General features: G+C 39.7%; 1 protein-coding gene across 1 annotated transcript; it reads left to right on the forward strand.

Moving 5' to 3' along the window:
• Positions 1-4191: 4191 nt before the first annotated feature.
• Positions 4192-7110, forward strand: LOC130190358 (transmembrane domain-containing protein TMIGD3-like). The gene is made up of 5 exons (XM_056409722.1): positions 4192-4236; positions 4753-5061; positions 5333-5380; positions 5733-5840; positions 6550-7110. Exons 1-5 carry the CDS (start codon positions 4203-4205, stop codon positions 6906-6908), a joined length of 858 nt encoding a protein of 285 aa, XP_056265697.1. The 5' UTR covers positions 4192-4202; the 3' UTR covers positions 6909-7110.
• The last annotated feature ends 7893 nt before the right edge of the window (positions 7111-15003 follow it).

Genomic DNA, 15003 nt, shown 5'->3' on the forward strand with positions numbered 1-15003 from the left:
ATCTTCCCCATCTCCTGATGATATGTCTGGCTATTTAGCTGCTTTATGCTCCACTATGTTCACCAGATAGTCAATAACTGTCTGTTTGCTTGATGAGTGTTCAGCAGTTGTGTTATTAAAGAGAACTGAAACGGCTTCCTGCGGCTGCTGGAAACAAATCTCATGAGAGCAGTTCAAATAATTGTCAAAAGTTATGGGCCGTAAAACCAAAACAATCCGCTCAGACGCTCCAGTGTTGCTGTGAACCTCCGTCTGGTGATACTTCTCTGTGGGTCCATCACTGTGAGTGAAACTATTCACATTATAATTAATCATTGGATCCATTATTAATTAAAAAAACTATTGATTGTTGCAGATTTCATTTTCATAATTAATTAATGAATCCTTCATACAGGAATAACATTATCTGGGTTAGTAAATTGTGAACAATCTAATAAACTGGGGTTGAACATCATCACACCTACTTCTAGGATGAGGTACAGTAGCAGATAGCAATGCTGGAGTCCAGCACAAGGAAGAGGACTCAAGAGGATCACAGAGGACTAGAAGGATGCCGTGAATTGAACCTGAATTCATTGAACTCTGGATGCGCTGGTATAAAATGGTGAATACATATAAAGGGGACTTTTTGAGTCACCTAAGCCGCAATGATTTCACTTTCATAGGTTGAAGGTTACGTGTGGACTGGTGTGTTCATGAAAGAGGAAGAGGTTGAAACTCTTTCGTCCTGGTCGCTGCCTCATTGTGCAGCTGGAGAGGAATCGGCCTGTTGCAAACTGAAGGTGGACTGGGAGTGATGGAATTAACGTTGATCTCATTGAGAACCGTCATCATTACTATACTACAAATGCAAGGTGGGCCGCATAACGAAATATTTATTAAAACACATGATTACGTGATTACGCAACTAATACATCTTGTTTTTTTCCTGAGCGACAGCTCGGATCAGTGTCAAAACCACGACTGTGGCCGTTGTGGAAGGCCAGAGGTTTGACTTCAGATGTGAATATGAAGATGGCCAGCAGAACAACACTAAGTACTTCTGCTATGACAATGATGAGAATGATGACAAAATGTGCTCCGTCTACCTGATACGGACACAAAACCACGACCAGTGGCAGGAAGACGGGCGTTTCTCTCTGTACGACAACACCACCGGGGCCTTCTTCATCGTCAGGTTGGAGAACCTCACGTCAGGGGACAGCGGGACGTACCGGTGTGGGGTGGACGTCGACTTGCACGCTGACCACGTCCGTTTCAAAGAACCGAATGTTTCCCGAGGTACAGTATGTCATGTCAAAGCCCAGGATCACGGTGTGACTGCTTATTTGCTGCTGGTTGGTGCCATAAGGCTAAATAAGAAGCTTACAAGACAAATGCTGAATAGTTTCTGTCTACCTGGTGATTTCCATCTAAACACATCAGCTACCTTTTACTTTACTATACCGTGTTGGAAGAGTTTTCTTATACACATTCCTCTTTTCTGAACTTTCAATTTGTAAGAAAATGAAAGAACAATGCTAGTATCTAGCACACAGTGTCTGTGTACATTTTTGTGAACTAATAATATTTTGCTTCACCAACAACAAACCCTCCAGAAAACCTCACACATCCCAGTAATTAAGATCTGTGTAACTACGAAATTAATCAGGGAGCTGGGTGTGTTTATTCTATTTCTCTGTATAAATACTTTGGGGATTTCTTTTGTAACTGTCATTTCCAGTTACTGCATCACCCATCTCTCCGGTGGACGTCCCACTGAACAGTGAGTGATATGTGTGTGTGTTTGTGTTTTCACTGGTATTCATGATTCTATGTGTGTGTGAGTGAATCCTCAGCTAGGGGAACTTCACGTGTTGTTCTCTCCTGCAGAGCTCCACCTGTCGCTGTTTGTGACTGCGGCGATGTTCACGTCAGCGATGCTGTTCACATGCCTGTTCACGCTTTGTCTTCGGCTGGCTGTTCACCGCCGCAGACCTGGCCCACGCCAGAATAGAGAGGTTGGTCTAAACTCGCAGCCACACGATAGCAGCGAGGCCACGGCGATGTCGGTCGCTCCCCCCACTGGGATCAAGACATGAATATAAGACTCTGTTCTGTGTCTCCTCTGTGTCTCCTGATTGTTTCATTCCCCTCACCTGCCCTCAGCCACGCTCGTCTCGTTACTGTCTCATGTCTTGCCCCTCGCTAGCCGTGGCGCTAGCCGTGACAGTATCTCAGCAACTAACGGCTGGATTGACAAACACTTTGGTACAGATATTTATGTTATCAGGATGAATTGCAATACGTTTGGTGATTCTATAACTTTTTAGCAATTAACCGAAACATGTTTTATAAAGCCAATACTTTGGTTCTTGAAAAAACACCTGTATCATTAAAGACATTCCCATCAGACTCAGCTGCACTCATATTTAGAGCTAAATGTTGAGCCGGATTCATAATCGATAACATGAGTTCATGGGTTTAGATTGATAGTTGAGCGTCAGATGTCACCCATTGATGGTCACCGAGTGATCTTAGAGTCAACAGGATACATGCTAAACATCAGCATATTGTTGTCACATGTGAGCATGTTAGCATGCTGATTTTAGCATTTGGCTCATCGTGCTTTAGTCACTGTGATGCTAACTTGTCTGTAAACTCTGTTAGCCGATTGTGAGCAACACTTTTTACAGTAAACACGAACAAATTTGCATTCAGAGAATAGTATGACGTAATACTATGATAAGAAGCATTTCACTGTGAGCATGTTAGCATTCTAATGTTAGCATTTGGCTCATTGTGCTCATGTCGGTGAACTCTGTTAGCCGACTGTGAGAAACCCTTTTATGATATGATATGATATTCCTTTATTCGTTCCACAGTGGGGACATTTCAAAAATCACAGCAGCGGTGCACATCAGAGCATCAATGAAAATAAATATAAAACACAAAACAAAATACTAATACTAATACTAAATATACCACCAGCTCCTTGGTCTTACTGGAGTTGATGTGGAGGTGGTTCCGCTGGCACCATTCCAAAAAGTCCTGGTTCAGTTCTCTTTTACAGGAAACATAAACATATTTGCAGTCAGAGAATAGTATGACGTGTACGATAAGGAGCAGTTCACTCATGTTTCTGTTCCTCCCACAGACATCATCTGATTATGAGACAATGAGGCCTGGTGTGAGACCTGAACCTGACCGCCGCTGCAGCTCTTTGGCTTCAGACTGCGCCGATCTGTCTGCTTTGCCACCGCCACCTGACTCCAGCTCCCACTTCACATCAAAGCATCAGGTGTCCACCGTCACTTTCGGCCTCAATGAATACGACGAAGTGGATGCACCAAAGCACAACGGCCAGTACCAAGATCTGGAGCTGAGCCAGCTGGAGGATCATGTCTACCACAGCCTTAATAGACTCCGCGGTCCTAAAGATGGACCTCTGGTTTTAAAGAGCAGATCAACAGTTGAAGGATAATTTCACGTTTATTACATCCGACAGAAAGTCAGTAACTTCCTTGTTAACCTTTGTTTTCTTGTTGCTGTGTTGCCAGATCTTGAGATACATTTGAATTGTATTGAAAAGAATTACCAAAATGGCAACATCAAAATTGTAATAAACCAAAATGATATAAACTAAAATGATACTTCATTGTGAGTTGAAGGGGCGTTGGCCAATTTGAAAGTTAGCGATAATGGATCTTTATTAAGTCAAGTCATTATTGTGTTAATCATTACTGTGTTCAGTTATTTCTAGAGGAACGGCGCAAAAGCAGCTATAAGAAGGCTGTAAAGAAGCAGCAGTTTGAGTAGGACTCTCAACTCAAGCCGTCGAGAATTGCGAAACATCCACGAAGAGGAGCATGCTGGAAGCTTTAAGCTCCGTTTCTCGCTTTGCTTTCTGATATAATTCCCCAAAATAAACTAAGTGGTAATATCTGAAGATGTCTCTGTGTACGTTATTTACTGGCCTAATTGATCGGAAACATTCACGTTGGGACGACCAGGAGATGGGAAGGGATGTTTTGGTGCTTCTCACAAGTGGTTTTGTTAAATACAGTAGATGAGGAAGCTGGCTCAAGGAAGTGCAACGACAAAGAGGAACATGTGACAAATGCACAGTTGTTACTCATTTGGAGAAAACTACAAAGACGTGAAATCAGGGCCAGATAAGAAAAGGCAAAGGAGAGAGACAGACTTACACAATGTGTGTGAGGATGATTTTACTCATTTTGGTCTTTCTTCTGGGAGGTAAGTGTACAAAGGTTAATCTGTCTGTCTGTCTGTCTCTGTCTCTCTCTGTCTTTCTCTTTGTCTCTCTCTCTCCTCTATCTGAAAGTGTAATGTCTTTTCTTTGAGGTTGTACGTTTTCACAGGTGGATTTTTCTTTTCTTATTTGCGTTTCTGATTTTCTTAGATGGCGCAGCTGCTCCAAGTCTTTCCCGACTGTTGTTTTTGGGTCTATACCATAAACCTTGATGACTTTTGAAACATTTTGAGAAAGCTGGACGACGTTTTTTGAAACAAGTTTAGGGAGTGCACTTTTTGAGCACTATTTCTAGGGGCTTCTGAAATGATTGATAGAGTTACAAATATACAACTTCTCTAATATCTGCTCTTGTTCTTGTGAGGTACGGCGTAGTTTCACCTCTCCAGGGCTCTAATAATATTTTAAATTAAACTATTAGAGCAGAATAAACAGCCTATAACTGACTGTAAGTATAGAATAAAGATCTGATTTTGTTGTTGTCTGTGTGTTTTGTGCAGGGTGCTGGAAGACGGAAGCTATGTCAGTGACAGGAGAGTTGGGAAAGGATGTCACAATAAAATGCTCTCACTCGTATGCATTTACCAACGTCAAATACTTTTGCAAGGGAGCGTGCCTAAACAAAGTCCTAATCAGTAGCGGAGCCAAAAAGAAGAATTCAAATGATAAATACAGTATTACAGATGAAGGAAACACATTCATCGTGACCATCTTCCATCTGACGGCGGATGACTCAGGAACTTACTGGTGTGGAATAGAAAGAATTGGTCTGGACACATACAAAGAAGTAGTCCTCACAGTCATAGAGGGTGAGTTGATTCAGCAGTGTTCACGAGTTATTAATAAAGATTGAGAAGATTGGATCAGTTGTACTTTTTTAGCTTTCATGACGTTGTTACTCTTCGTCACTTCAACGATAACATTTTTTGTCTTATTTCCTTTTCACTAGAATATGTCCAATATGTTTTACAACAATCTCAAACTGATATTCTTCTTTTATTGTTGCAACCAACACAGCAAACCAAATGTGACTGAGAGACAAAGATTACAGTTAAAATATGTATTTCTTTTTTTCCCCAGGAAACCCACAGGATCCGGACAATGACTTGACAACTACTTTGTCCTCTAGTAAGCAACTGTCTGTCTGTGTGTGTGTGTGTGTGTGTGTGTGTGTGTGTGTCTCTGTGTGTATTTGTGTGTGTGTGTGTTAGTTAACTGGGTTTATTTAATAAGGGACACTGCACATTGATAAAAACATTTCAGTAAATGTGCCAGAGTTTGCCAAGAGGCTATTTTTCATCTGTAGTCCCAATGATGTGTGTGTGTGTGTGTGTGTGTGTGTGTGTGTGTGTGTGTGTGTGTGTGTGTGTGTGTGTGTGTGTGTGTGTGTGTGTGTGTGTGTGTGTGTGTGTGTGAGAGAGAGAGAGAGACAAAGGTGTGATGTGTCATCACTGAGATGTGATGTTGTCCCTTTTTCCAGATAATCTGGTGTACATTGGAGCGGGTCTCGGGGTGGCCGTGCTGACTCTAGCGATGGTCCTTATTATATTCTTCAGGCATCGAAACAAAGACCTCCACGCATCTTCTGGTATAAAACTAACAGACTCGGAAAGTTTCAGAACAATGATGGCAGTTGGACAAATTGCCAGCTATTTATTGTACTTTTAAATTGTTCATATGTGAAAATTATGAGTTTTTAGCCATTACAAAAAAATTAATCTGGTGTGCTTATTTTTATATACAATCAAAGATATATTTCAAAGCAGATCAACAGTTGAAGGATAATTTCACGTTTATTACATCCGACAGAAAGTCAGTAACTTCCTTGTTACCTTCGCATTGAAAATGCGGAAGGTTATGTTTTGATCGCCGTGTATTTATTTATTTATTTATTTGTATGCGTGTTACTCCCATAACTCAAAAGGTATTAAACCGAATCGCATGAAATTTGGTGGGATGATTGGGTATTATCCGGGGACCATTTGATTAGATTTTGGGATCGCTCGGATCAAAGGTCAAGGTCAAGGTCACAAAAACGTCAAAATCTTCTTTTTACCTATAGTGCGGTCAATTTATATCCAATTGGCATGCAACTAATGCCAACATGTTCATAATTCAATGCCCAATCTTGTGATATGCGAAGGTATGCGCTCTACCGAGTGCCCATTCTAGTTAACCTTTGTTTTCTTGTTGCTGTGTCGCTAGATCTTGAGATACATTTTAATCGGATTGATAAGAATGACCAAAATGGCAATATCAAGAGTGAAAGTTCTAAACATTTATTTTGGATTTCTCAGGAAAGAACCGTGACATGGTCTGTGCAACAGTTTCCAGAAAGAAACAAGTTGAACAACACTTCACTACTTCCTCTTCCACATCCAATGAGTATCAAGAAGCAGAAGACAGGACTAACAGCAGCTTAATGCCGTCGACTGTTCAACACAGAGGGTTCAAAGGAGATCACTCGGACGACATCTATTCCAACATCTCTGGTTCAACCGTCTCTCAGATCCAATCAGATGGCCTCTTCTACACCACAGTGAGCTTCAAGGCACACAGAGACAGCAGCACTGAGGCACCTGGCACTGCAGCGCTCACAGACTCCACCCTAAAACACAACGCAACACACACGTCTGCAGTCTATGACAACGTCTGATCTGTGATGCTACACTGAAAATACCAAACATTCACATTTTGCTGTAAAACTGTTGTAAATTAATTATTCAAATAATTCAGAATGTATTTATTGTGTAACAGTCATGCAGGACAGATACTACCGTAATAAATATGGACATTTTAGTAATTCTCAGTTGTTGTTTTTTCGCCTGAAAGAAATAAAATTGTTGAATTAATATAGATAGATTTTCTTTTGTGTGTTTTTTCTTCTTCTGTAAGGCGCCTACCACCAACACGCACGCGCGCACACACAAACGCACTCACACATACACACAAGCACACACACACACTTAACATAATAGAAACTTAGATGGTGATGTGAGCAAAGGAAGAGGCTATAACTTAATGTACCCACGCTTTGTATAAGCTCAAAACTTCCTGGTTCATATTGGGACTAAAGTCGTCTTTATAGAAAAGGAGGACAGCCTCAGATTGAAATTAAACTCAGTGGAGTGGTCTGAGAGCTGGTGATGGGCAGAGAGCCCATGAGTCTGAGGAAAACAAAAGCAGAGAGAGAGAATGTTTGCAAAAGATGATGCAGGAAGGAGTTCTAAAACCAGGAGATTAGTTGGTATTTTTGCACCACAGAGTTTATTTTCTGCAATAAACCAAAATCCATGATTCTCATTCAAACCAACGTTAAAATGTTTTATGAGAGGACCCAAAGAGGGAAATATTGTCCCTATGCTGATACCGAAAGAAAGATCCTGCATGTAACTATCAATAAACTGACTGTAGTAGCCACACCATCTAAAATGATTGCAACATTGTCTAGTTATTGTTATTATCCTCTTCCTTTTGTTTGTAGCCAATCACATTTTAAGAGCTGTACACAAGTTTTATACGAGGTCTTACATTCTGAAGAAATTTGTTTCATCTGTGTGCAGCTTGCTGCGATGATGTTCGTATGCGACCACCAGCAGGAAAACAGCTGCACTTGGTTGTGGTTGCTGTTGCGCTGCTGCTGAGTGTGTCGTTGTTTCTGTACCTCAGACGGAGGAAACACAGACATAATAGTGACTTGCAAGTCTTTGCAACATTATTATGTAACCGATGATTTTCTGACCACAAACCAGATTGTCAAGGTTGACACCTTGAACACAAAGGCAGCCGCCCCGGCCCTGAAACAGGAATAAAAGTAATAAAAAAGTAAAAAGAAAGTAATGAAAGTACAAAAGTAATAAAAGATGCAGATGCAGCCAGATTAACGGAAACTGATACCAACTAAATTACTTGGTTAGTAGCTGTATTTGTTTTTCATAGTAGTTTAGAATGAACCTCGCTACTGTAGAACTTTGTTCCCTTCTTTTTATAACTTTTTTACACAATTTTTTGTACACAATTTGTCATAACCTTTTCATTCATTTTTTACATTTTTTATTACTTTTTAAAACTTAAGTTTTTAAAAGTTTGAAAAAACTTTTTATAACTTACGTTTTTCAAACTTTTTAATTATTTATTTTTTAGTTATTTAATTATTATTATTATAAGTTTGTATTACTTTATCACTTTTTTGTAACTTTTTATAACTTGTATTACTTTGTAACTTTTTATTACTTTTCAATTTTTAAATTACTTTTATAACTTTTGTACAACTTTTTATAACTTTTGTAACTTTTCAATTTTTTAAGATATTTTTAACTTTTTAATTACTTTGTTATAACTTTTTAAAACTTTTGTATTACTTTTTTAGTTTTTATTACTTTATTACTTTTTTATTACTTTTGTACTCTTTATTACTTTTGTACTTTTGATTACTTTATTACTTTTTATTACTTTTGTACTTTTTCATTACTTTTGTACTTTTGATTACTTTTGTACTTTTTCATTACTTTTGTACTTTTTAATTACTTTTGTACTTTTTGATTACTTTTTAGTACTTTTTATTACCTTTAAACTTTTTAATTACTATTTTATTTGTAATTACTTTTTTATTTTGTATTACTTTTTAATTACTTTTTTTACCTTTTTTCTTCTTTCTATTACTTTATTATATTGTATAACTTTATTAAATTGTATTACTTTACAGTGATATTGATCCAATAACAGTTATATTGTTCCAGTTACAGCACTCAAAATACGATTCAAGCCCTTATTAAAGGAGACACATTTAATAGCTTTGCTTAGTAACACTTCCTTCTTGTGGGGTTCACCAGAGTGTTATGTACATTATATATACCTTGAACGTTCTGCTATACCAAATTGTGAGAAAAACTGAAAAAAGTATTTCCTATATTTTAAATAAAAAATACATGTATTCTATTTTGTTACATTTTCTGGCACCAGTATTTTGTATTTTATTTAAATACATTTATTATCCATAAACCATTTAAAAATCTTGTCCAGAACTTGCCAGCGAATCAACTTGCAACTGTCTAATATTTCTATTTATTTAACAATACATGTTATTATATTATTGAATTTAATAAACTTAGAAAGCATCAGATTAATGTTGTCATGAGCCACCTTTGTATATATGTTACTCATTGATTTACATGATGGTGGACATGAATAAGTGAAAATGAATGTATTCATATTTAGAAGGTAAACAGTGTTTCTCCTGCTGTCCTTGTGTCATGTATCACTCTGTCAGCCGGCAGCTTTGATGTCATAACTTGACATTCATTGGTTAGTTTGAGTCTTCCAAGTTACTAGTTCTGAATCCACATTTAAAACAGTGCATATTAATTGGCTAAGACTACATTACAACTACGCCTGTGTCTGAGTGGGTTAATTTAAAGAGTTGTTACAGTTGGTTTAGATCAGAGGGACACTGTGGACAAGAAAGACAGAAAAGTAGCTCAATATTTGATGAAGTGGTATTTAAACTATAAACTCTGAAAACAAATGGACTGAGACAATGAGATTATCACTGAAAGTCATAATTTATTTAATGACAGGTAATTATCTATGTACAGGTAATTCACTTGTTTTTATTAGGGAAGTGAAAAACATATTTTTGTCAACAAAAAAACAAACAGCTGATAGACACATCGAAATCAAAAGATCCGAAACCCTCCAGTTCTGCAGGCATCCGAGTCGTCGACAACCCGTAGAGTTCTCCATTCAGGTGACCCCGTGACCTCCGATGGCCTCTTGCTACTGCGAACAAACAGCTGCTGTTCACACCTCCCTAAATACGCATCGCACACTTCTCCTGAACAAACAAACACCGTACACAAGCTCTCCCTTCACGCTGACAGCATGTATTCTTTACCGGCTCGTCTCTCGGTTGCAGATCTCATTGCCGTTGTGGCTCTGGCCTTGTTACTGATACGTGTGATGGTATTTAAACTGTACAGACACCGACTGCCCAGGACACACGGGGAGGGTTATGCTGAATAACTGAATTTAAGAGGCAAACCTGCATGGAAAGTCAACATGAATTTGACAATCAATGAACACGACACAGAGGTGTGTGTGCGCGTGTGCCTGTGTGTGTGTGTGTGTATGTGTGTGTTTGTGAGTTTGTGAGTTTGCATATGGGCATAACAATTGCATCTATCACATTGCTCCTCGTCTTCCTCTGCAGGAAATTCATGTTGATCACCACTGTGACGAGATACAGATGCTGAACCAGCAGGCGAGGTCAGGAGCTGATGTCGCCGCTGCCGCTGACCAGTTCCACGATGAGCGGAGGGGCCTCTTCATTCATTATAAGCTGTGTAGCTAATGATGTGACTTATTATATTATATAAATGTGCTCTGAATATGAGGATATATATTTGGTGTGTGAGTCTTCACACACAGTAGTGTTTGCTACTGTTTTTAACTTTTTCTGTGAACAAACATAATTTTCTTAATATGTCCCCTTTAAATCCAGTGCATCTCGTGCACGTGAACACGTGTCACCTCGACCTTGTGTTGCTCTGCAGCGCTCTCCTCTGGTTGGTCAGGGGATCCGCAGGTGGTTGGACACTCCAGCCTCAGATGTCACAAATATATTCAATATATCCACAATGGAGAGAGGGCGAGTGCAATCACTGGCACCGACAACTCAGTGGCAACTCAGTGGCAAGTCTGTGGCAAGTGCCGCTCGGTGCCAGTACTCAGCGACAACTCACTGGCAACTCAGTGGCAACTCTGTGGCAAGTCTGTGGCAAGTCTGTGGCAAGTCTGTGGCAAGTGTCACAGACTTGCATAGATAATGTATTTTTTTAGACTTACTTAGCCTACAATATTTAATACGATATTGCTGTACAATACTGCTGTACTATATTGAATATTGTTTTGCTACTACTACGTTTCACTTCGTAATATATAACACTTATATACCATGATATGTATAATGTACCTGCCTTTCTTTAATAAGAAAAAAATATAGAATTAATTTTTTTACCATGTCATACTGTTATACCTCCATGAAATTCTACTTTGAGGAGATGCCACTGTTAGTCTAAAGTTTAAGCACTGGCACTCAGTGGCACTTTTTGACTAGCTGCGGCATCTGCTGGCAAGTGCTGGCAAGTGTCACTGAGTGCCAGTGCTTAAACTTTAGACTAACAGTGGCATCTCCTCAAAGGAGAATTTCATGGCGGTATAACAGTATGACAAGGTAAAACAATAAATTATATATATATATATTTTTAACAATTATTATGAAAGAAAGGCGGGTACATTATACATATTGTAGCGACCCTGTGAAGTGGCTGTCGATCACAGGTGGCACCGTGCGTGCTGGTCGAGGGGGCGTGCCTGTGATTGGCGGAGTAGAGGGGAGGCGGGGTTAACCTGTCGGAAAACGGGAGTTAAGGGTGGTTGACGGGAACCGTTGTTGTTGACGTTCAAGCTGCTAAACTGAGAGGAACACGCTGTCTGTGTTGGTGGATGCCCAATAAAGGGAGGATTAATAACGTTGTCCCGTCTCCGTGTCATCAGTGCCATAACGTCCGAGACGTTACAATATCATGGTATATAAGTGTAATAGATTACGAAGTGAAACGTAGTAGTAGCAAAACAATATTAAATATAGTACAGCAGTAATGTACAGCACTATCTTATTGCATATTGTAAGTAAGTGTCTACAAAAAGACACTAATTATATATATATATATATTAGTGCTGTGAAAAATAACGCGTTAACTCAGTTAATTCAATTACAGGTTTAACTAGTTTTTTTTTTTAACGCATTTAACGCATGCGCAGAATGAGCTTCCAATCCGTCTGTTGTTGGTCGTCGGGACGAAAAAAAGTCACTTGCAAAATGAGCTTCCAATACACCACTTCAATCTGAACTCTGTCCGCTCTCATGCAGACGGTCTGTTCATCGGTAATGATCCTTCCGCAGGTTCACCTCCGGAAACCTTGTTACGACTTCTACTTCCTGTAGATCAGGGTCTCAACACGTCGATCGCGACCTGCCAGTCGATCGCGGCGTAGTGTCGGTAGATCGCATGACATTAAAAAGATTGGCCCGCCCCCCTGACATGTTCGCTATAGCACGTCTTTGTTCTTTTATTAAACTAAACGTCTGTTGTTGATCGTATCTCCACAGCAGCATGTCATTTCTGTCTCTTCGCGTTGCGTTAACACTTATCGATCTCCGTCTCGCGCGCCACAGAGCTCCGTGCGCGCGCATCGGGACCGAGCAAAAAAAAAGTCACTTGTCAATCTGTCCACCTGTCCGTGTCCGGGTCGGTGAGGTTTCACCTTTGCAGCGGTGTCCCCGCCGTCCCTTTCATCACGGCCCAGTTCATGAAGAAAACCCACACAGTCAGTTTGCCTCAGCAGCTGCTAGAGGAAGACTAGAGGCCTTTAGATTGTATCATGGTGGAGTTAATGGTTGACAAACAAGAGAAAATGTTCTGTTTAACCCTCCTGTTACCTTTACATTTACTAACATATTTTACCCTCGGGGTCAATTTGACCCCAGCAATTAAAACCTCCAGAAAATTATTATAATTAATATTGCTTCCCAAGTTTAAGTGTGAGGTACTTTATGTTTGTTTGTTGACTACCTAAATAGCCCTTTAAATAAATAAAAAAGTTGATATTTCTGATATGTTTGACACAGTGAAAAACAGCCTGGGGTCAAATTGACCCCAAAGAACACCAACATTAAACATTGAATGGGATCAAATTGACCCGAAAGGTAACAGGAGGGTTAAACATTCTGTTTAGGATGAAGATGTATTAATGTTCCATATGGAAGAAAACTGCTAAATAACTGCTGAGTTGCAGCACCATTGTATAGATTCTATACTATAGAAGAATGTATAAATGTATATATCTGTCTTTTGTCATAAATCTCTATGTTCTCACAAAATATACCGAGAATATCGGTAATATGTGATTAATCATGATTAATCCACAAAAACCTGTGATTAACCCGATTAAAAATTGTAATAGTTTCACAGCCCTAATATATATATATATATATACACACACACATCCATCTGTGTATCTAGCTATTTTAGCTATCTATCTATCTATCTAGCTAAACCGCAGCTTCTCCATTCTGTGATCATGAAAGTGATTTCTTCCGCTGTCCGGGCACTTTAATGGAGCTTGTCACTGAGTCGTCGCAGACTCGTCACTGCGCAGACATGCCGCAGACGCGCCTGGCCGACCCTCCGTCTGCTGGCACTTTTTGACTAGCTGTGGCACTTTTTGACTAGTCGTGGCATCTGCTGGCAAGTGCCGGCAAGTGCCACTGAGTAGCTGCGGCACCTGCTGGCAAGTGCCACTGAGTAACTGTGGCAACTACTGGCAAGTGCCACTGAGTGCCAGCGTCGCTAGGGGGATCTCGCCCCTACTGCCACAATGACCTCCACCTGTGACAGATAAAAACGTGATTGTCTCTTATATTCACACCTGAGTGGTGTTTTTTAGGCTCATTTATGGACTTTGTCAGATATTATATATATTTTCTGTTCGCTTCATACAATGTTCTACATTATTGCATCCCCCATCAGTTACAGTGAAAGTGCATTTGACAGACATCTTGGTGACACTTTCTATAACGGGCATATCCATAATGCATTATAACATACTTATAATGTGCTATCGTGTTCTTAAAGCACTCACACATATACACAATGCTGTATAACAATAATCATAACACTTTGTTACGCCCCCTAACTTAACTCCACCCTCTCCCAGTGGGCTGTTTATCTGTTTCAGATCTTGCACGCACCTGGAGCAACACCACCTGAGACTCATCACTTAATCAGTGGGCTGGAGATGTACACTCCCACATCCGCTGCCTCGCGCTCTCTCTTCTTCACCTCCCAGCTGCGGACAGTCGGACAATTTGTGGTATGGTGCCTCACTAAAGTCCACCATTTGTGTCATTTTGGGGGAAGCTGTGTAGCAGTTCTGTGCAATTTTTATTTGTTGTGTTGGCCTTAGAGACCCTGATGCCTTTTTGCTTCAGTTTTAGTTTTAAATGTGTTAATCCTTAAAGCTGTCAATAAATATTCCTTATTGCTGCTTAAGTATTTCACCTGACTAATTGTTTGCTTCCTTTGTTCCACCCTTGTCAAGGCTGTCCCTCTTATATATATATATGTTATGTTACAAGTGTGTTTCGGCCTCTCTCTTGGGCCTTGGCCCTCGGCCCAGGTACCCCTAGGGCCTATAGGGTACACACACTTGTATGATGACACGGTCAAACAACGACCACTTAGATATTATATCATATTATAACTGATAAAAAAGGCATTACAAAAATTAATATAATATACTTTACTTAAGTAATTATGATGCTTATTAATGTGATTGATGTGTGTGATTATTGTTATGAAGCATTATGAATATATATGTATACGTACTTATAACGCAGTATAAGTGTGGTGATAATATATGGACGTCATGACACCTTTTAAAGGCTGTTGCATGACGAATTATTTTAACAAGAAAAAAAACTGTTTATATATTCATGTTATTTTTTATGACGCACATTTAAGGAAAGAGTTAATTTGCAAAAACAGCTAGACACAATTATAGAAAAAACTACATTGTAAAGCTGACGTTTGTATATTGACGTCCCAGCTGACCAATGAGAGAGGAACGTGACGCTGGAGGCGGAGCCACAATCTCCGGCGGAGGCTGGGTTTCGCCTGACCGGATGATGA

The sequence above is a fragment of the Pseudoliparis swirei genome, chromosome 24 (assembly GCF_029220125.1).
Source record: "Pseudoliparis swirei isolate HS2019 ecotype Mariana Trench chromosome 24, NWPU_hadal_v1, whole genome shotgun sequence".
Taxonomy (NCBI): domain Eukaryota; kingdom Metazoa; phylum Chordata; class Actinopteri; order Perciformes; family Liparidae; genus Pseudoliparis; species Pseudoliparis swirei.